The sequence below is a fragment of the Sarcophilus harrisii genome, chromosome 3, assembly GCF_902635505.1.
Source record: "Sarcophilus harrisii chromosome 3, mSarHar1.11, whole genome shotgun sequence".
NCBI classification, from domain to species: domain Eukaryota; kingdom Metazoa; phylum Chordata; class Mammalia; order Dasyuromorphia; family Dasyuridae; genus Sarcophilus; species Sarcophilus harrisii.
In genome coordinates this window covers 502812190-502834485 of record NC_045428.1, presented here as the reverse complement: position 1 = coordinate 502834485, position 22296 = coordinate 502812190, and the positions used below count along the sequence as shown (strand labels likewise).

The window sequence follows — 22296 nt, the reverse complement described above, 5'->3', positions numbered from 1 at the left end:
AGCCTTTATACCCCAGAAATGCACAGTGGTTCTGGGACTTGATTTATTGTTCATTGATTTCTAGGCTGAGAAAATAAAGTGGATTAATCCTTAAAAGTGTGTCATGTATGAGAGCTGGTTACCACCTATTTATGGGCACATCTGCCCGAATGCTGCCATTCTTCCTCTGTGCCTGAGCAAGCCTGGGATCCCTGACCCCCAGCCTGATCTGCATGAGTTTGGGGCACCCTGAATCCTGCTGGCCAGCCCTCAGAGGCGTCCTTCCTGCCCAGGGGCCCACCCACTCATGAGACCCCTCCCAAGGGCTTATCTCCCGGCTCCTTGAGAATCCCCAGATCTCGGGCCCAGGACTCAGAATCATTGATCTGTCTTGGGAAGCGAGCTCAGCCAAACTGCAGATTCCAACCCCCACAAGGCCAATCCAGGGAGGAGTGGCTGCCCAAGGTCCCAGAGGGAGGAAGAGTCCGGGTCACCATTTTCTGGACCAGGGCCTCTGACTCAAAAGCCCAGCACGTTCCTGGAGCAATAGCTCTCTGCCTGGCTAAGGGGAGGCTCACAACGGCCCTGTGAAGTGGGCAGGGTGGGGAGCAGCCCAGAGGGTGTAAGGGCCATTGAGGCCACCGGCTCCGACGTCTCCCGGGTCCAAGTTCAGCCCCCACTCCCCTCGGCCCAAGCTGCCTTCAGAACCGCCAACTTGGAGACCCGCAGAAGCCTAGCTTTGGAAGGGTCCGTCCTGTGTGGGCAGCTAGTGGCAGGGAGCTGGGCCTGGACTCTGGGAGGCTCACCCTTCCTGAGTTCAAATCTGGCTAGTGCATGATCCCAGCCTGTCCCTTAATCCCGCCTGCCTCAGTTTCTTCATCTGGAAAATGAACGGGAGGAGGAAATGGCAAAATGCTGCAGTGTCCTTGCCAAGAAAACCCCCCCATGGGGCCACAGAGAGTCAGAAATGAGGGGAAAATGGCTGAAATGTTTCAGTCTTTGAAGTAACGAAGAGCTGCGTCTAGAACTCTTAGACCTTAGCTGTGCTGACCAGCTTTGCTTATACTGGCAAAAACTGAAGCACTTTTTTCTTTGTTCCAAGGGATGAGGAAGGGAAGGGGCGGGCTTATGTTCAGAAGGGAAAAGAGTGATATAAAAACAAAAGCTAGAAATCAGAATAGTTTGAAAAAAGAGCTACAAGCTTCTGGAATCTTCAAGTTGCAGAATCCTAAGCTGATAGGATCTTGGATTTTTGGCTCACAGAGGTCATTCCCAGTCCAGCTTCCCACACACCGCAGGAATGCCCCAGACATGAGCATTCACAGATGGAGTTATTGGGAACAAACACTCTTCAAAAACGGAAAGGGACTGTGTGCTTTCTTTAGGAATCAGTATACACAAAACAGAGAAGGGAGCACACTGCTGGCCAGGCCAGATGTGCTCTTTGAAGTGTCTACCTAGAAATGCTGAATCCAGCTTGAGAGAGCTCTCCCTTGTGAAGGAGGGAAGCTGGGGGGAGGACGGGGCAGAGGGCAGTGAGAAACGGCTCTCACCCTGGGATTTTCTTGGAGATGGAGATAAATCTGACTAGGGACCTCTGGGAAGCTGAGAGAACATCAGCAGCTGTGTGCTTTCATACAGGGTTCGTGCTCAACAAAAAGGCAAAAGGGAGTCAGGATGGGGATAAGGGAAAGGGGGGCCAGGAGGAGCAGCGGCCCTGAGGAGCAACAAAAGGGGCCTGGGACCCCACTGGGGGCTGGGACGGCATGTGGCAGGGCCATGGTAACCGACCCAACCAACTGCCACCACATCGGATGGAGGCTGATTAAAAAGGAGCAAAGAAGGAAGGCTGGTCGGGGTTCTGAGGGCCGGGCCTAAGTCGGATGGCTCAGAGCCTGAGCTGACAATTCTCCTGGAGTCAGGAGAGCACTAAGAGGTAGGAGCCAAGGCCATGAGGGCCAGGGAGCTGGCCCAGCCATGTGAAGAACAGCTGGACCCCTAAAAGTCTCCAAAGAGAAGAATCTCAAGACAGTGGAACAAGAAGCTCCAAACTCCAATTACAGAGAGGTCAGAGAAAGGTGCAGAATAATTTCCTTGGGGCCAGGAGACTGAAAGTCAGGAAAGCAAGGAAGTCTGTATCTGAGGGCCAGCGAGAAGAGGAGGCAGCCTGGTGTCTAAGAGCACTAGGCAGGGGGCCAGGAGAGGCTGGTCTTCACCTGGGTAAAAATCCCAAACCTGATGCTTTCCGAGGGGCCCCAGGCACAAGCTGGGCCCTCCCCGAGGAGTCATTTAAGCTCTCTGAGCCTCAGCTATAATTGGGAGTGATAATTATCACTCAGCACACCTGTAATTTTTATGTTTAACACACATGGATCACCTCGGTCTTGGTGTTGAGGTTGGGGAACTAGTGCTGAGAAATGAGAGGCAGTGGAGAGGAAGAGGACCAAAGGAGCCCCCACTCTCTGGTGCAAGTCTCAGCAGGCAAAAGCACCAGCTTCTGAGAGGGCCTCCCCAGGAAGGGTAGACTAGGAGGCCTCCTAATCCAAGCGGGGAAAGTGAAGCCTGAAGAAAGGAGAGAGTGGCCACGGTCCCACAGCGAACCTGCTCCTGGCCCTGGGCCCTGGGCCCGACTAAAGCCCAGCTAGTCAAGGCAGTAGCCGGCAGAGCCTCCTGCACGAGGTGCCCGGAGACCTGGTCAGTGCAGCCACTGGAAGGAAGCAAGCAGAGACAGCTGCGGGCAGAGCCTGGTGCCGGGAAGCTGCCCTCCTGCCGGGCGTGTAGCTGCAGAGGAGCCGTGCCTTGTGCCGTGCCCACCCGCCCGGCCCGACTCTTCCCCTCGGTGTGTAAGGCAGCGAGGCTGCGGCAGCCGGCCACGGGAGCCGGCCTGAGGCTTGGCGACTACTCACGTTCTCAGGGCCCCCACTGTGCTGCTTCAGGTTCTGTTTGACAGAGGATTGGGGGTTATGGAGGCCAGGGCGGGGTGCATCCCTGGCGGGGCTGAGGACCATGTATGCAGAGGGGACACCAGGGGATGATGCTGGGATGGGAGGCAGGTTGGGGTGAGGGTACCGTCACCCCAAGAAACGGGGCTCACCCCCAGAGCAGAGACCAGCCATGGCAAAACATGCCCCTGCCAGGGCCCAGCACAGGGCACCATGAACCACGGCCTGAGAAAGCCCAGCCCCAGAAAGAGCCACAACCCGCCTCTCGGTCGGGGCAAAGGACTCCTGCCCAGAAGGGGCCCCCAGAGAGAACACAATCTGCCTCTTGGTCAGGGCAAAGGACCCTGCCTGGGAAGGGTCCACGTGCCTTGGCCGCAGGGGCACAGCAAGAGCGGGCCCACCACTCACCCGGATCTCCTTGAAGAGCCGGAGGCAGCTCCTGTTGAGCATGAAGTAGCGGTCATGGAAGCTGCCCGTGGGGAGACCCAGGCCCAGGAGGCTTCGATCCTCACGGAACTTCATCATGCCGTGCTTGGTGTCCCCCACCTTGCTGGCTGGGGAGGGAGAGCAGAGGCAATGAGGGAAGACCAGGGGCTCCCTGGGGCAGGACCCAGACCCGGCCCTACCAGGGCTTAAGCAACGAGACCCATCAGGCAGGAAACTCCCTAAGAACAGGGCTCCCTCAGACACGAGGATGGAGGGCACACTCAGGCTAGTGATTCTTCAAGAAGATAAGGGTCAAGGCTGAGCTGTTTACATCATTTTAATCCCTGAAGCACAATAAATCCAGAAAGGGGAAGGCTCTGACACAGATAAGTAAAGTGAAATAATTAATCACCTATAAATATGTATGTAAATTGTCACCAACCTTCCCATGAATTAAAAACTAGGAAACTGCCAAAATTTAAATTTAAAACATTAGCAAAAATGAACATTTAAAAATATACAGAAAACAAAGATGCAGATTACATATGAAGCCTGTGGGCTTATATATAGTTTCTTTGCTCTCGTACTATATACAGCATGGGTGTTTTTCCCCTCTCTGTATAATTCACTTTTAAACAAAGTAGTTTCAACATCACTGTATTTGTCTGTTTCCTCATTTTTTTTCCTAGTCACATCTAGTTTATGAGATAATATCCCTTATACTTCTTTGTGACCAGATCATTGAGTGACTTCTTATTCCTAAATTAGAAATGAGATTTATGAAAAAAAAGACAATAATCACTTATGTGGTGTTTTACGGCAAAAATAGATGCAGTTTTTATTTTACAGGACACTGGCTGTATCTCCGCTTAAGACAGGAATTGGAATACAGGCCAATGTCTGAAAGTGGAATGAAAAGGACCTTGGAGTGGGGGAGGATAAGTAACAAAGTAAGAAGCTTCTTACCTAGGTACATGAGCATGGCCTCCATGGCCAGGTACTTCTTTACCACCAGATGACTGTCAGTCCCCAGGCTGTGCAAGATAGGGAGGACCTTCTCAGTGTAGTGCAGGGGCCTCTCTGTGGAGAGCAACATCATCATCAACAATGCCATCAATAGCCAGTATCACAAGACAGTGCGGTAGCCACTTGTTCTATAGATGCTGCAGCACAATCACTGCTATCTCTGTCTCCATCAGGTGGCCATGACTGTTACCTTCATCATCACTACATCAGTCACTGGCAGCATCACTGCTGCCTTCTCACCCTCTCCATCACCATCAATATCATAATTATCACTATTGGAACTTTATCTTTGATTGTTATCCAATAGTAGTTATTATTATTGGAACCATATTTCTGATCATCACTCTTATTTTCATCTCCAATCAATCCCCAGCAATGATACTTGCATCGCCAGTGTCACTATCCCCATCTCTAGCAAGACAAATCACCACCAGAATCATTGATGACTTTCATGATCATCCATTAACATCAGAATCACTGCCGCATGTGAGGAAACCAAGGAATTACAGGAGGAGAGTCATGGGAGAGAGCACTTGGATGAGGGTCAGGGGAAACAGAAGAAGTATTAATCATGGGAATATACCACAGAGCCCACCCAGACAGAAGGAGAGAAGAAATGAGGAGGGGGAAACAAATAGCAGGGAAATAGATAACAGATCCAACATGGAGGTATGATGTAGTGCATTCTCCACAATGATGTCGAGAGGCTAACTACCCAGACATCTACTGGAGTTCATTATCTGCCAAAAAGCTAATAATGAATTCTTAATCATAGTTTTATCCTTTGGAAGGTAGAGAAAGGAGGGGAAGGGGAAATGTCATTTTGGATCTAATTATAATCAAGTAGGAAGTGCTGGTTGCTGAAAAAGAAACCACAGGAACCTTGGGGGGAAGTGACCACTTGGTGAGAGAGCTCATTATAGAGAAGAGACAAACTTGGTGTAGTGTAACCTATGCTAGATTTGGGAGAGCAGATTTCAAAATCAGAAAAAGAAAAGGTTGCATCCCATGGCCTAATATCCTCGAGACAAAATTGGCCCAGAAGAGAAAAGAATTTAAAAATTAAATTCACATCCTGACAAAAAGAGGAAGCAAATAGGAAGCTCTGTAAACAACACTATGAATTGTTCCAATTTAAGTTACTGATATTGGCACTTTCCTTATTATAATGTTGCTATGAAGTAGAGAGACAGGTTTGGGCTGACGTCATCAAAACCTAGAACATAGAAGTGATTCCTAAATGAGATTTGCAATCACTCAAAAGAGTTCATCCTAAAATTTTCACAAGAAAGATAAGTGAATAAAGAAGCTGGAAGAAAAAGCCAAAGAGCTGATCCATTGATACATCTTAGACACAGCAGTTGGACAATTAATTGGGTCCAGAAGTGATGAGGAAGAAAATGGACAGGATGGTACATTGGAAACTGTCTAACTCTTCCAACAATCCCAAGACCCCCTGAAACAAAAAACCATCATTTTAACACCAATGTTAGCCCTCTTCTAGGGACGCCTTCAAGTCATAGCTCACTCAATCTGCAAAACTTAAAATCACAGGACACTCAAAGATCAATGGGAAGATGCATGGCAGATGTAAACAGACTGGCAGCCCATTTCCAAAAATAACTTGTGTATGCAAAATATAGTGTAAAAGCTATCCAGGGAACTGATGCATAGTGAGGTCAAAAGAGCCAGGAAAAAGTATCTACAATGACTATAGCAATGTAAATGGAAAGAACCGTCATCACAACACATCAAAACTGGATGTTGTGAAACTGAAGAGCAAGTCTGGTTAGCCTCAGTGAAGAAATATGACAAGACATCTTCCCCCATGCCTTTGCGGTGGTCCACGAGGGTGAAACAAAGCTTATGTCAGATGTTTGGGGCATGTTCATTGCTGAGTTTCTTTTTTCTTCTTCCTCTTTTTCTTTTTTTTTTAATTTTAAAGAATTTTTAAAAAATCCTTTGTTATAAAGGATAGCTCTGAGAGATAGGAGAAGGGATACAGGGGAAGTCTAAAGGATGCATAACTAAGAGATCCTCAAGGGATGCAGGATAAGAAAGGCAAATGAGCCAGTGACTAGTCAAGTTAAGAGAATAGCTCAAGCTCTACTCAGGTATCCTTGCAATGTGGAAAAAAAATCTAGGAATTCTTTATGTGTTTTTGGTTCATAAATCCTTTTGGTAGTCTGCTGACTTCTTCTCAGAATACTATTTTTAATTACACAAACCAAAATAATATAAGTTTACAAAGAAAACTAATTATATTCCGGCAGCTGAGTGATGCAGTGTGGATAGAGCACTGGCCCTGGACTCAGGAAGTCCTAAGTTCAAATCCGAACTCAGATACTTGATTCTCACTATCTGTGTGACCCTATGCAAGTCACCTAATCTTAAATGCCTCGCCAAAAACAAAACCCAATTATGTTGAAATAAATAAGTAATTTTTACCCATCCAAGTCCACAGGCCCCCTGAATTCTGTCTGGATCCTGTGAGGGATCTCTGCCCTAGAAGGGAAAGGCCATTAGAATGCCACAGGAGTCTGTTTACAAAATTTATGGGAAACACAGAAAAAGAGCTACATGAGATAAGAAGGTGCAGATTTTTTTTGGTGCGGTTTGCAATGCATAAAAGATGCCTGGAAGCAGAATAAGAGTGGATCCTTTCCTCAACTGAGGTGCTCAAACAGAAAATGAATGGCCTCTCTGGGAGATGTCGTAGAAAGGATTTCTGTTCAGGTATGAATCAGACAATTTCACTTTTGAAGCCATTTGCAATTCTTAGAAGTGTAATAATTATCATCACACATCATCACCACTTTCCTCCCCTTCGTGACCAATCCCCCAGTCGCCACAGTCACCAACACGTATACCAACATCACTGCTATTATTCCCACCCCAGGACAGGACAGTAAGCTCCCAAGGTCTACAGTGCTCATCCCATCATCATCATCATGCTATAGAGCTAACCACTGTGATGCATTTTATTGTGTCTAGTTTGTGATTTCTATGACCCTTCTCGAGATTTGTATAAGGATACAATTATTTTTTTTAATTTTATAACTACAAGTGTCATCCTTCTTCTGGGGAATGTAAATAAATTGACACTGCTTACTAAAGAATATATACATACGTATATATACATATTTATAAGCAGTTGTATTAATAATTAAAGCCTCCCCCAATCTTTTTTCCCTCCTCTACACAATCTGAGCTAACTTTCATACATAGAATCCCCAGGAGAAAAGTTATAAACATCTCCATCAGAGGGCCTTTGATTCTCACTTTAAAGAATGACCTGAGGCTACCCTCCTGGCAAAAGTCAGGAAATTTTGTGACAGATTTACCCAAAAGCTTCATGTCCATATTAACTGTATACTTATATATCTGACTTTCTTTTTCTGTCACCCCTAAAACCAGATGAGAAATTCTTCTTACTTCCCTATGTGGGACTGAATTCAGCCCAATTGGTCTCATAGTACCTGGGGACGTAGATAAAATACTCTACTTCTGTGGTCTGTTAGCCAACTTGAAGAAAATCGAGGAATATTCCAATTTCATATTCTCATTCGTCTCAACCAATTACTGTGTTCAATGATCCCAAAGTTCAGATACAGAAATAGGTAAAATACTGCCACCCAACACCATACTGAACCTCCCGAAAGGGGAGGAGGAGCCCAACATGCAACTTTTCCTGTACAAACTGGGAAACAGAGAGCTGCACCTCTCCCCCACCTAGATGAAGATATGGAAGACTACAGTATCCACCACTCTTCTGTCTCTAGACTTCTGGAGGCCAGCTATACAAGATATTAGAAAATAAATATAATTTGGATGTATTAATCTTGTGCATGAATTTTCTCCTTTTCATTTTCTTAGTACAGATGTATGTAGTTAACACATAATTACTACTTTAGAGAAGCCTTTGCTGTTAAATGTAGGAATTGAAATGGGTGGGAGACATTAAGTCTCTATTTTACATCTCCCAGTATTCACACAGAGAACCCTCATACAAACTGCTGTACTGAGCAGTTCTGATTCACAAGACCACAGATTATCAAAATCTAGCATGAATCTCTGCAAGTGCTAGTTTATTCTGTGTATATTCCAAAAGCTACTTACCTGCCTCTTCCCTCTCATTGACTTCAAAACAAGTCCAATAGTCCTTCTCCTTTATCCTCACGTTCCTACGATCTAGGATCTCCATGGTGAGCTCCTGGGCTGTCATGGAAGCTGGGATCTGAGGGGAAGAAGCATAAAGTCAAGAGATAAGACACTCTCCCCCAAATCTGAGACATGAAGGAAAGCCTGATCCAAAACTCCAGACTTCAGACCAAGTGCCTCCCAGCAAGGTAGAGTAGAAAGAAGATTGGATTTGTAGTCTAAAGTCTTGGATTCAAATCCTGCCTCATAAATTTACCAGCTGTGTGACCTCTCTGGGTCTTAGTTTCTTCATCTAGTAAATAAGAGAACTGGCCAGCTAGATAACCTATGAAGCTCTTTACTGCTTGATATTATGAACTTAACACTGTAGGACCTCTGGATTTGACTGGGTTAGCTACGGCTACCTTATTCCATCCTTATGGGACCATATTCTCCAAGCTCCCTTCAGATATCAATGATGGGGAAGGCCTGGGATTCAGAAATCTAGGATTAAAGTTTTCTTCCTCACATCAACTTCCTACTGATTCTAAATAAATCATCTTGCTTTCCTAAGCCTCAGTTTTCCCATCTCCAAAATGATAATATTTTTGCCACCTACTGCACAGAGTCATTATACCTCAAAGTGCTTCAGACATGGGAGCTGCTGTTGATGCTAACTGTGTGACTAGAGGCAAACTCATTCTATAAGCTTCAGTTCATTCACACCAAAAAATGAGAATCCCCAACTTTGCACTTTCTACCACCTCACAGACCTATTTTTGAGGAAAACACCATATAAACAGAGCTATTGTTACTATAATCATCTCTTTTAACTCCGACCAAAGCCTGGTTCTGTGGCTGCCCTGTATAAGTTCTGAATTCTCCTCAAACCAGTGCTGGGCTCCCCAGCAGACTGACCTCACAAGAATACTCCAAGTAACCTGTTTGACAGGCTGGGGTGATGGGCTACAGCACCTAGGACAGCGACACATGTAGGCACCAAGCCTGGGCACTGGGGTTCTTTACCTTAACATGTTGCTCAGTCTCCGTTGCCTTCTTTTCCAGGTATACGGTGCAGATGAAATCTCCAGCATGCTTTAGAGGGGAGAAGAGAGAGAGTCAGAGGGGATGAAAAGGAAAGAACAGGGTCGGCCATTTCACCTAGAGAACGAACACTGTTGCTCCAGCAGCTTCCTTCTACATGTTGCCAGGTAGACAGAATATGAAAATAGATACTTTGTGCTAAGGGTGAGAGTTAGTAAAGCTGGGATTAGATCCCCACTGAGGACCACTCTAGCTCTATTGGGGGGGGGGGTACTCTTTGGTCCAGAAAAGAGGAATTAACTTATCTGTGTTCTTAGAATCTTTGAATGGGAAGTTGCTATAAGTCTGTCCTTCCCTTTGGGGAGGATGAGATGAATACAGTTCAGGTAGAACCAATAGAGAACCTCAAAGTAGCCTCAAGATGGAGGAAAAGAGCATTAGACATGAGTCAGGTAGCCGTAGGTCACAAATCCTCTAAGTTTCAGATCCCTCTTCTGTAAAATAGAGATGGCTATTCTTGATCTGGGGCAGCTGTATGGTGCGGTGGTTAGAGCGCCAAGCCTGGAAGTCAGGGAGGCTCATCTCTCTGAGCTCAAATCCAGCCTCAGACACTTACTAACTGTGTGACCTCAGACAAATCACTTCACCCCATTTGCCTCAGTTTCCTTATCTGTAAATGAGCTGGAGAATGAAACACCAAACCACTCCATTATCCAGCCAAGAAAAATAATCCCAAATGGAGCCATGAAGAGTCAGACATGACTGAAAACAACCTACCATCACAGCCTCACAGGGCTGTGAGGAACAACGCATCGTTCTTCCCCCCCCCCCCAACCCAGTGCCAGCAGGCTGCTGTTAGAAAAGAATCTTATTAGCAAAAAACTGGAAGCAAAGGAGATGTCTACCAATCGGGGAATGGCTCTCCAAGTAGAGGAATATTCCTACACCATGAGAAACCATGAATATGAAGAATACAGAGAAGCTTGAGAAGACTTCTATGACCTGATGCAAAGTGAAATAAGCAGCATCAGGAAAACAGCATACAATGATAATGTAAATGGGAAGAACAATCAACAGCAATTATAACTAACAATTCTATAGCAACTACCACGAGTCAGGCACTATGCTAAGCATTTTTAAAGATATTTTTTAATTTTAAAAGATTTTTAAATTATTTCTTAACATCTTAATAATTTTAAAAAAGGTTTTAAAATATTTTAAAAGATATTTAAAGATATCTCGTATGATCCACACAACAACCCTTCAGGGTAGATATTATTATCACACCCATTTCACAGAAGAGGAAATTGTTATTATGCCTATTTTCAGAGGAGGAAATTGTTGTTATGCCCATTTCACAGAAGAGAAAACTGAGGCATTCAGCCAGTGGTTAAGTCACTTGCCCAGGGTCACAAAGATAGTTTGTGTCTGAGGCTATATTTGAACTCAGATATTTCTGTCTCCAGGCCCAGAGTTCTTTATATTGTACCACATAGCTAACCCAAACACACCAAAAATCTGAATGCCATATAATTCAAGGTATTTTAAAAATTCACTTTCCTTCCTTTTTTAGATGGGGTACTGGGCTGTTAAACCTTATACCTCAGACACATGTAGTATTTGTTAGTTTTGCTGAATTACTTTTTTTTTCCCTTTCTCTATAAAGCTTTGTTACAAGTGGTGACTTTTGGGATCTAGGAGTTGGAATAGACATGTACACACACATACACGTGATGTTAATGAAGACATCAATAATTTTTAGAGGGAAATAAGCATTTATTAAGTGCCTACTATGTACTTAGTGCTCTACAAATGTCTCATTTGATCTTCAGAGCAGTGGAAGGGAGGTGCTATTATTATCCTCATTTTATAGTTGAGAAAACTGAGGCAGGCAGGCAGGCAGGCAGGCAGGGAGGCAGACAGACCTAAAGTGATTTGCCAGAAAGTGTCTGAGGTCAGATTTAAATTAAAATTACCTGACTACAAGTTTAATCCTCTATCTATGGTGCCATCTAGATGATTCTAAAAGGAAAAGACTTTGTAAACTGTAAAACCTTAAAGAAATGGGAGTATTATTGTTATTACTTTCATCATCATCATCATCGTTGTTACTATTACAGATTCCATTGCAGCCAAATTGAATCCCTTGCTATTCCTTGAAACACTGTTGCAGGGGCTGGGGCACGGGCCTGGAGTCAGGAGGGTCTGAGTTCTAGCTATGGGGTGCAGGACAAATCCCTTAACCTCCTCACGATTTTCTCAACTGTGAAATGGGGCTAATGATGACATCTACCGGCCAGGGTCGTTGTGAGAATCAAATGTGCATTTTCAAAGCCTTCGGCACCCACAGAGCCTGAGGGCACATGGCTGTTGCTATAGAAATGCGACCCTTATTCTCATTTGTTCTGGCCTCCCTCCTGCCCTGATGTCTGAACGGCCAGTGCCACCCACCCCCAGGGAGCCTCCTCCGGGATGGAAGTCATTGCTCCTGCTTACATCTTCCTGAAGCCTTTCATTCGGTTTCCCACTGACCTCTCTGTGTCCCCGCACCTAGCCCAGAGCCTGCGCGCCGAAAGCCCGCCGCGGACTGATTCCCTGACCCCCATTGCGTCCTTCTGTGCATCACAGTTACCTCCCACGGCCCGTGTCCCAGCTGCCTTCTCCCAAGCTCCCTCAGGGAGGCACCTGAGTCATTCCCCATCCTTCTAGCTCGAAAATCAGTGCTCTCCTGAGTCCTGGGGCTTCTCCCGTATCACTCACCCCCACCCTCTTGGGGTCCTGCCCTCTCCCGGGAGAGGAGTATCTGGGCTTGCAAGGCAGAGCCGGGAGCAATCGGGAAAAGCTCGGCAGAGACAGACGTGAGAGAAATCAGGGCTCTGGCCGCAGAGAACAGAGGGCGGTCTCCTGAGGGGAGGGGAGAAAAGGGGGTCTGACCAAGGGGAACTTGTTGGGTGAAACGCGGGCGCTGGGCCGGCCAAGGACAAAGGGGTGGCCGCGTCTCCCCAGCACAGAGCAGAGGGCTGCTCCCGCGGCGATCAGAGCGGCTGCTTCTGCCCCACCCCAGGGGCTGCTAACCCCGCCCCCAACTCCAGCAGGTGTTCAGCTCAGAGTCAGAGGGCTGCCGTGGGGGGGGAGAGGGGGATAGCTACAGAAGTGCCAGCTAAGGAGCCATCAGGAAAAGGTACAAAGGCAGGTGGAAGGCAGAGCATCCAAGCCATGGACAAGCTATCCCAAAGTGGAGGGCCTTGGGCGGCAGGTAAGGGGCTTCCAGTCCCCAAGTCTCCATGACCCCTGGACGGCAATGACCAGCTCTGGGCCCAGGGTCAGTCACAACCTCGGCTGAGCCCGTCTCCCCCTCTGCAAAGGGGGGTTCAGGCCCGCGCTAGCGGCCTCACAGGGCTGTGAGGAACAACGCGTCGCCCCCCCTCCTCCCCAGCGCCAGCAGGCCGCGAGCTGTTAGCTGCGGATGAAGGAGGGGCCCCCCTTGAAGCAGAGGCTGGATGGGCGGAGGGTCCGTGCCCCCGAGATTCCTGGGATCTGTGGCCTCCGGGAGCCTCCTTCCAACCCCAGGCCCGTAGCCTCCGCCCTGGCCCCTCAGCATCGGTGTCCCGCCCGCCCTTGGAAGGAGCATGGGTGGGAGCCCCGGAGGCCGCCGCCGCCTTCCCCCTGCCCAGGCCCCACTCCGCCTTCCCCAGGCTCCCTGCCCCCCACACCCTTCCCCCAGATTACTCTCCCTCTAGGCGCTGCCCCCGGCCATCTCTGCCGTGGCTGTTTGTTTATGGTCTCCCCACTCAGAGTGGGAACTCCTTGAGACCAGGGACCACATTTTTTATATCACCAGCTAAAGCAGCTAGGTTGCGCCACAGTACACAGAGTCCCAGGCCTGGAGTCTGGAAAGCTCATCTTCACGAGTTCAAATCCAGCCTCAGACACTTCCTAGCTGTGGAAGTCACCGCACCTGTCTGCCTCAGTTTCCTCATCTGTAACATGAGCTGGGGAAGGAAAGGGCAAGCCATTCTAGTGTCTTTGCCAAGAAAACCCCAAAGGGGATCACAGACTGACATGACTGAAAACAGACTAAACCACAACACAAAAGTATCCCCAGCACTGAGCCCAGCCCCTGGTCATGGGAAACATTTAATAAACGCTTGTTGGAGCAGCTGGGTGGTACAGGAAACAAGTGCCAGCCTTGAGTCAGGAAGTCCTGAGTTCAAATCCAGCCTCAGACACTTAACACTTACTAGTTGTGTGATCCTGGGCAAGTCACTTAACCCCGCTTGCCTTGCCAAACAAATAAATGGATAAATAAATTGAAGGCAGGGTATGGGGTTTTTGGATTTAGGTCCTTATATAGCCCTTATCCCTAGCAAAGCATAGTGCCTAATAGACAGTGAACACTTAATAGATACTTGTTACCCAAGTGAAGGAATGAAAAAACTTGAGGAAGAGAAGGGGTAAGGGAAAGGACAGGCAGGAACCAGCGGCGGCCCGCTAGGAGCAGAAGGGGATCTTCCTCCCTAGCGCCTTGGAGTTGATGAAGAAAAGTCAGAAAGGAGAGTAAGAGGAAAAGCCAAGGCCAGAGAGGGCTGCAGCTTGGCTGGAGCTGCTGGGCCACCCTACCTGTGTCCCGCTGGCTGAGCCTGCCACTCGCATCTTGACAATGGCTGTGATCTCCTCTCGCTGCTTCCTCAGCTCTTCCTCATCCACCTGTGGGGAGAGAGAGAGAACAAAGAATTGAGGAGGAAGAAGGGGATATTATGCCTGTGAGGAGGGAAGGTGGTTGTTCTATGACCCTCTCTCAAATTCCCCAGCAGGGTCCCAGAGGAAATCACCGGATGTGAGGGCTCCCTATGTGACAATGGGAAAATCCTTTCCCTTTCTGGACCTCAGTTTCCCCAACTGTAAAATTAAGGAGTCTGGGATAGCTCCTCTTTTTTTCCCGGACAAAAGCCTTTTTGTGTGCACAATATGGGTGGAGCTAGTCTTTCGTCATGGAGTTGTACAATCTTAGACAACTAGAGGATGCCTGAGGTCCCTGCCAGCAATGACATTCTATATTCTGCTTTTCTTGTAAATCATAGTTCATCTCGTTCAAGCCCCTCATTTTACAGTTGAGGAAACAAGGTAGAAGATAACCTGACTTATACATAGCACCAGAACTTATCTGAGATCAGAGTTTTAAGAGATAGAAGCATGATTAGAATTCAGGATCTCTGACTCTAAAACCCTCATTTTTTTCCACCTTCCCATGCATGTTGCCTCCTCTTCTGTTCTAAAGTCTCTTTCAACTTTACATTTTATGTTCTATTTCTAAGGGACTTGAGAGACAACATCTAATCTGATTCTTTTTATAAAGAGGAAATCCGAACACAAGAAAATGACTTATTCAAGATCCCATGGCCAGCTAGAGAGAGCAGAAGCCCTAAAACACTAGGGGTCCTGACTCCCTCTCCAGGGCAAGGTCTGTCATACACAGCTGTCTCTTCCCCATGCCAGACATCCCAGTTTTTCTGTCACCACCACCTGAGACGTACACTGAACACTCGGACGTAGTGATCGATGAGGTCCTCCACTACTCGGCCAACCTTGTAGTCCTGACCATCTGTCTGGAACAGCGTGGGCCCAAATACGATTGCCAAGTTGTGGGTATTCATCTGATTGGTCTCCGAGAAGCACTGTACACTATGAAGGGTTAAGAAGATCTAGACTCAGGGTTCCCCTCCCCCTAATGTGATAGACCCCACATTCCCCTTTCCCTGGGATGCCCAGGGACATTAGAAAAACACCCAAAGACAGAAAAAAAGCAGTAAACCATTGTAGTGACACAGCCCGGATGGTTCTTAGGCCTGGAGGAGAAAAGAGGGAGACTTCCCAGGAGGAGGGAGTGGGGCCCCAGACCCTCTGCCTCGGGACTTGGAGTTCCCAGCGTGGGGCATTGGTGGGGCAGGGGAGGGAGAAGACAGAGAAACTGTCTTGCTTGGCTCTCACCAGTACAGGTGGCTGATTAGGGCCTTCACTGTGGCCCGATTGACAGGAGGCAAGAGCCCCAAGAGTTCTTGGTACCTAGAAATCTTCTCGTCCTCATTCTCGATGGCTGGAAAGAGGATATGGGAAAGTATGAGGTCTGGACCCTCTGGATTTTCTTCCCAAGCCCTGCCAGGTTCCCCCAGCACCTCCTCCCCCCGGACCCTTTCACACATACAACAAACTCCAGAGGCTGGAAGGTGGCAAGGACAGGAGTTGTTCTGTCCAATGCACAAAGAACTGGGCGTCTAGCAGGAGAGGGAGGCAAGGGAAAGGCCTGGAGAGCTGGGGAAGGGGGTCAGTCAGTCAGTCGGTCGTTGAGTTACTCAGTCTGTCAGTGGTCTGGTCGCTCAGTCAGCCAATCATTTAATTGGTTCTTCTATCAGTCAGTCAATTCATTTATTAGTGAGCAGATCCACCTGCCCATCCGTCAGTCACAAAATCAGAGGGGAGGGAATGTGGCTGAGAAGGAACCTTCCACAATGGACCCAAAGTGGTCATTCAGCCTTGGTCTGGAGACCTCCGTGGCGGGGGGGCAGCCCCTTCCAGGGGGGAAGGCCAAATTAGGTCTTCTTTATCTCAAGCCTAGGTTTGCCATCTTGAGACTCCATCCTACCCACCCCACATGGCTCTTGTTTCTGCCTTCTGGGGCCAAGCAGTGCAAGTCTCCCCCAGCCATCCCTTCTGGTCAGGTCACCCCGAAGTCTCCACTCTCCCCAGCCAAACTTCATCCCCTTTAGTGTGCTATCTGGGGCTCTTCGCGACCCTGACTTGGCTACAGGCCCATCTGTGCTACCCAGTCAGTGCATCTGTCCGTCAGCCTGCTGCTGGCCCGGCCTTTCTGCCAGCCCCGTCAGTCCGTCCATCCATCTGCTGCTGGCCCAGCCTTTCTGCTGGTCCCGTCAGTCCGTCCATCTGTCTGCTGCTGGCCCGGCCTTTCTGCCGGCACCGTCAGTGCGTCAGTCCGTCTGTCTGCTGCTGCCCCGGCATTTTTGCCAGCCCCATCAGTCCATCCGTCCGTCAGTCCGCTGCTGCCCCGGCCTTTCTGCCGGTCCCGTCAGTGCATCTGTCAGCCCCCGGTCCCCCCGGTCCCCCCGGCAGCAGCACCTGCCGTATCGAGCCAAGCGCAGCGTTGAGTCCGGGTGAAGAGCCCATCGGGGAGGTCCCTCAGGAAGCGCTTGAGGGCGGAGGACACATCATCCACGTGGTGCTCGCCCTCCTTGAGGTGCACTGAGCGGGCGTCCCGACGCAGGCTCTCCAGCACCCGCTGGGTCTTTGACGTCTGCCCGCACTTGCGGTAGATGCCCTCCGAGGTCAATCCTGGCAACGGGAGGCAAGGAGGGGCGTCAGGGGGAGTTTGCCAAGTCCTGAAGGAGGGGAGGGGGTCGCCCTGACCCGGGTCCACCTCTCACCGCACTGCGTGATGTAGTCGATGCAGCGGTAGACGATGACCGGGATGTCGGAGTCCCCCAGCTGCTGCTCAGACAGAGTGTCCCCAGAGCTCGCTGCAGCCTTCTGGATGGCCCCCAGCCACCCAGTGAAGTCCAGCTTCCTTTCCCCCTGGATGTACAAGGTCCTGGGCCCAGAACCCAGTCAGTGTCACCTCCAGGGAATCCGTGGGATTCACCCCCAACCCCGTCCCCGGCTCCCTTGGGAATCCTCAGAAAGAAGGATCCCTCAGGATCAATCACCCGCCCAACCTCCTAGAGATGTTAAAGCTGGGGTCTGAGAAGGGGAAGGTATGGAAATGTGTGACCAGGATGTGCACACACAGCACCTCAGAGTGCTTGTACATCTGGGTGGAGAGAAGGGAGAGAGAGAAAAACCTCACAAAAGTCTATGCTGAAAACTGTCTTTTGGAGTAATTAGAAAAATAAAATACTGCTGGGAAGAGAAGAGTCTTCTCCAAGGTCACAGAAGCTAATGGAGAGAGGCTAGAACCACGGCCTCAAAGCAGGACAGAGGCTCAGGGAGCACCTCACCCAGCCTGTGTCTCAGCAGGAATTGCCAGGTGGCCCTTCAGCCCCTGCTCGGGGATGCCCCCGCCTCCTGGGGCAGCCACCTCGGATCTGGTGGCTCTGGGCTGCTGGGGGTCTCTCCTGCCACTGAAGCCCCCCCCTTTTGTCAACCCCCTAGCCCCCTGTTCCTATTCCGCCCCTTGTAGCCAAGTGCAGAGCTACCTTTTGCTTTGGGAACTGCTTTGTGGCTTATGGGGAATGCCGTTTCCTCCCTCCACCCCAAGGCTCCTCAGGCCCAAGGAGATTTCCCGTGCCAAGGGGCTCCCTGCAGACCCCAGAGGCCCATGGGTGCAGCTGTGTCTCCCCTCCCCCAGGGTCCCCATTCTCACCTCCCTCTCTCCACCAGCACGAGCACTTCCTTATCCCCCTCAATCGCTGGGGAGGGAGAGGACAGGTTCAGATACACACCCTACCTGTGCCCCCTACCCTCCCCATTCCCTAGCCCTTGGGCCTGCAGCATGGGACATGTGCCAGTGGGCAGCCCAGGTGATGTTGTGCAGAGGCCTGGGGAGCCATCAGGCAGGACCCAGAGCTGGAGGGGGCCTGAGGGGTCATGCAGGCCATACCCATCACTTTGTAAGAGAGGGAAGGATCCCTGAGCAGGATCCTGCAGGAAGTCTGTGGGGCAGCAGCACCCCAGCTCCGAAAGGAGACCCCCTAGACAACTCTGAGAGCAGCTGGGACAAACTCTCCCCCCCTAATTCTCTAATGAGGGAATGGGCCCAGGGAGACAAGTGCCTTCTAAAGGCACAGGGTTCCCAAGCGACCTTCGGGGAGGGGGGGGAGGGGGCTGAGTCAGAGTCCTGCCTACATAGCTCTTGCAGTTTTCGGAGCTGTAGGGCCTCCTCGCTGGGGCTCTCCTTGAAGACCACCCGGAGTTCAGACCTGGCCAATGCGAACCAACCCTCCTGGGTCCGCTGCAGGCTGAGGCCGGCCTTGTAGGAGAGGCGGCCCAGACGCTCAAAGTCCCTGCACAGCAGCTCCTCCGCATGGGCCGGCACGAAGGCCTGGGGGAAAGAAGGGAGGGGGGACAGTGAGGTCAGCTCCAGCAGCCCCCTGCCTCCGGGCCGGAGATCTGACTTATTCTAGGCAGTCCCTCACCAGTCAGAAGTCCAAATCATGGGAGCCTCTGTGCCTGAAAAAGTACTTCCACTGTCATCTCCCCCCACCTCCTCTCAGGTTTTCTCCTGAGGCTCAGTCTTAGCTCGGTCCCTCACATTCATAGAATGGAAAAGCAAAGGGCAAGAGAAGACGAATGAAATGGGGGCTTAACAACATCAAGGCTGTAGGCGTCTGGAATGAAAAGGAAAGCCAGTGGCTAGATCCTGGCCCTCCTCTCCTTCCCCCCTCAATTCCCAGAAAGCCAAGTCTTGCCTTCCCGGGGAAGCCCCCCGACTGCTCCAGCAGAAGGACGTGGCCCGTCTCTGGGCTCCTCTGGTCATCCCTTAGTCAGGAGACTTGCAAATGCTCAGATCTAGGGAGGGCCCGCCTGGCCCCGCCAACCCCCCACGCCCCCAAAGCCCACTCACCTTGGCAATACACCTGACCCATTCACGGGCCAGGTCTCGGCTTTCTGATCCAAACAGATACATTCTCTCTGTCTCTGTGTACACTTCGAAGGTGCTGTCAAAGCTGGAGAGAAAGGGACAAAGGCATGGGAGAGGAGAAAGAGGGTCGGGCGCTCTGCCCTCACCCACTGCCCCTCACCTTCCCTCTCTGCTTCCCTCCCTCTCTCCCATCCCTCCCTCACCTTCCCTCCTGTCCATCCCTATCACCCCAACCTCTGTCCACTCTCCACATCTGTCCCTCCACTTTTCTTCCTTGGTTCAACCCACCCAGACTCTCCTCAGGCCTGAGGGTTCAGTCTGTACATGGTTCCCTTGTTCTTGGCAGAGAGGGTGGAACTACGGGGATTTGGGAAGGGGGGGGAGAAGGGGAAGGAGAGAGCAGTGACACCTGGAAGAGTGTTGCTCACAGCTCTAGATCTTAGAACATGGAATTTTAGAATTCTAGAAATAGAAAACAGGATTCTCAAATCTTGGAATACAGAAAAATTTGGAATTCTAGAATCTTGGAATAGAGAATTTTAGAAACACAAAAGATGGACTTGCAGAATCACAGAATCATTGGAGTTCAGAATTCAAATGTGGGGAAAACTTGCCCAAGATCCTATGGAGACAGAGTTGGGACTAGCACCCTGTGCACCTAACTGCTCCAGCAAGCTCAAGAGCTTTCCAACCATGTTGGAGAGGAGGAATGGGGAGGAGCGGCTCCACTGGTCAAACTCTGAGATAAAGAGGTGGGGGATTGGGGGAAAGATTTTTCAAGGGAAAGGAGAGATGGTCCAGGTGGGCTGGACCTCCAGAGAGTGTGGGGGCTGGCAGTGAGAGGGACAGCGGGGAGCTCACCCATGGGCATCAGATGGGGGGACAGACAGGCACACGATCTCACTGACGCGGATCTCTCCGTTAGGCACGACAGCCCGCTCATTCTCATAGTAGCTCAGGACACCCTCACTGAGAACACACCAGCGTCGGCTGAACTCTGCCCAAAGCAAGAGAGAGAAGGGGGAGGGAGGTTGGGATCCTTCCTCTTCTACATCCTCTCTCTTCGATTTCCACACTACCCCCTCCTTTTCCTTCATGCACCCCACACTGGGGAGGCTCCAGTGCCTCTAAACCTCCTCTCTTGGGAGCTATAATGGACTTCTTCCAAGAAATCTTCCATCACTGACCCTTTCTGATTGTATGAGAAGCTCCCTATGATGACCGGGGTCACAGGAAAGTCGGCTTTCCTGGCTAAGACTATGGAGCCCCCCAAGAATGGGACCCGGTTTTCTCCAATGCTCCCAGGAAATGCCTGATCATAAGAATAGTTCAGTTTTCCTTCTCCAAAGACTCATGAGGGTTTTAAAACAGGATGAAAAAATAAGTCACAGTCTTTTTGATGTGCTGTTATTAGCCCTGGAAAAATGCTGTGTTGTGAGTTGAGTTGAGAATGATCAGGCAGAATACGAACCGATGCCCCCCCCCCCCTTCCAGGTGCATCACCTACCATGTCCCTTCACAAATTCTCCATTTGACATTCTAATTAAACTGGATGACCCTGCCCCCCAAATAGTCATTCATTCATTTAAAAAACACATTTATTGCCATCTGCCAAGTGCCAGACACTGAAGGTGCAAAGATAAATAAAACAGGCTCTGCCTTCAGAGAACTCTCAATTCTATTGGATGAATAGCCTGCATATAATTATATATGTATGAAAATTATATATGATATATATAAATATGTATATATTGTATATAATTATATAATTTGTATACATATATAATACATATTTATATGTATTACATAATTTATATAATACATATTATATATGTAAATATAGAATATATTATAGATGATATTATATATATAAATAAATTATATAATATAAAGAATCATTCCAAGATAAGGTTTTTGGTTTTGGTGGAGGAGGAACAGAACTAGCAACTAAGAGAAGCAAGTCTTGTGTAGAAGAACTGGAACTTGAGTTCAGCTCTCCCACCACCACGCCTTTGCTTAGGACTTTTTTATGCCTGGAATGCCCTGTCTCCTCACTGACTGCATTCCTACCAATCCTTCAAAACAACTCAAGCTCCCTCCCCAAGAATCCCCCCCCCCCATTTCTCCTGCCATGTCACCGTGCCCTTTGGCCTCACCCACCTACATCGTGCCTGCCAGATTACAAGCTCTGTGAGAGTGGGAACCGCCCCCCCCCCCAGTGCCACCGTTCAGGGTCTGAGTTCCTAAGGGACATAAGCCAGGGCCCAGAGGCCGGCGGTGGGGACGAAGGCGGGGACGCGCTCACCTTCTCGGGACCGGCGCTCCTGCAGGGGCTTGGCCACAGAGGCTGTCTTGAAGAGGAAGCCGCTGTGGCTCACGGTGGGCTGAATGACCGAGTAATGCTTCTCCACGAGGCTGACAGGGTCCAGCCGGGGCATCTCTGGGGGGGGGGGGGGGAGGGCAAGGAAAGGAGCAAAAGGTCAATGATGGGCAGGTTCTCCCGACCCTCTCCACCCCTAACTCAGCAGGCCCAACCCCTCAAATATCCCATGTGACATTGCAGTCAGAGAGCCTGGCTCAAAATCTGGGCTCTGCTACTCCCCAGCTTTTGGGACTTCGGGCATCCTTTCCTGGCCCTCACTGTTCTCTTACACTTACACGAGGAGGGCTGGAGGGCCTTGAAGTTCTAAGTTTGTGAGTCTAAGAGGGGCACCCCCCGACATCATCCATGCGCTGGGGGTCAGGGCCTGCCCTCCTGGACCTCACACAAGAACCTCTTGGATGCACTGAATATGTGACATTGTGTAGGGGTGTGTGTGTGTGTGTGTGTGTGTGATGGCTGGGGCAGGGCCAGGGAGGAGGGGGCTTCTCCTTCACCCAGAAAGCACACTCCACAAAGCCAGGAACCACATCTGAGCCAAATCTCCTTATGCGCCAAGTGCAGTGTGCAGCCTCAGCAGACACTTCATCAGCTCCCAGTGACTGACTGGCTGACGCTCCCCAGCCCCCAGAGACCCTTTGCCTCGGTCCGGGTGGGCTAGGAGTCTGAGCCAGGTGGCCCCAACCCCCTCTGTGGGAACGCTGCGCCTGCCATGGCTCCTGGCTGGGTGGTCTTCCCCCTGCCTAGGCAAAGGCTCCAGGAAGTCACCA

At 49.8% G+C, this 22296-nt stretch overlaps 1 protein-coding gene across 5 annotated transcripts in view; it reads right to left on the bottom strand.

Annotated features, from left to right (window-relative positions):
• ARAP1 (ArfGAP with RhoGAP domain, ankyrin repeat and PH domain 1) overlaps positions 1-22296 on the bottom strand; it is a 109628-nt gene that overhangs the window by 14251 nt on the left and 73081 nt on the right. For 4 of the 5 annotated variants that reach the window (XM_031961499.1, XM_031961498.1, XM_031961501.1 and 1 more), the window contains 15 exons: positions 21452-21586; positions 20008-20143; positions 19129-19231; positions 18411-18606; positions 17929-17974; positions 16994-17157; positions 16689-16901; positions 15546-15651; positions 15092-15239; positions 14178-14264; positions 9540-9608; positions 8493-8610; positions 4314-4427; positions 3330-3475; positions 2886-2918 (listed from right to left, as the gene is read on the bottom strand). In XM_031961499.1, coding sequence (XP_031817359.1) covers positions 2886-2918; positions 3330-3475; positions 4314-4427; positions 8493-8610; positions 9540-9608; positions 14178-14264; positions 15092-15239; positions 15546-15651; positions 16689-16901; positions 16994-17157; positions 17929-17974; positions 18411-18606; positions 19129-19231; positions 20008-20143; positions 21452-21586 — 1814 coding nt within the window. The remainder of the gene's footprint in view (positions 1-2885; positions 2919-3329; positions 3476-4313; positions 4428-8492; positions 8611-9539; positions 9609-14177; positions 14265-15091; positions 15240-15545; positions 15652-16688; positions 16902-16993; positions 17158-17928; positions 17975-18410; positions 18607-19128; positions 19232-20007; positions 20144-21451; positions 21587-22296) is intronic. The other variant, XM_031961500.1, reaches the window with a different exon arrangement.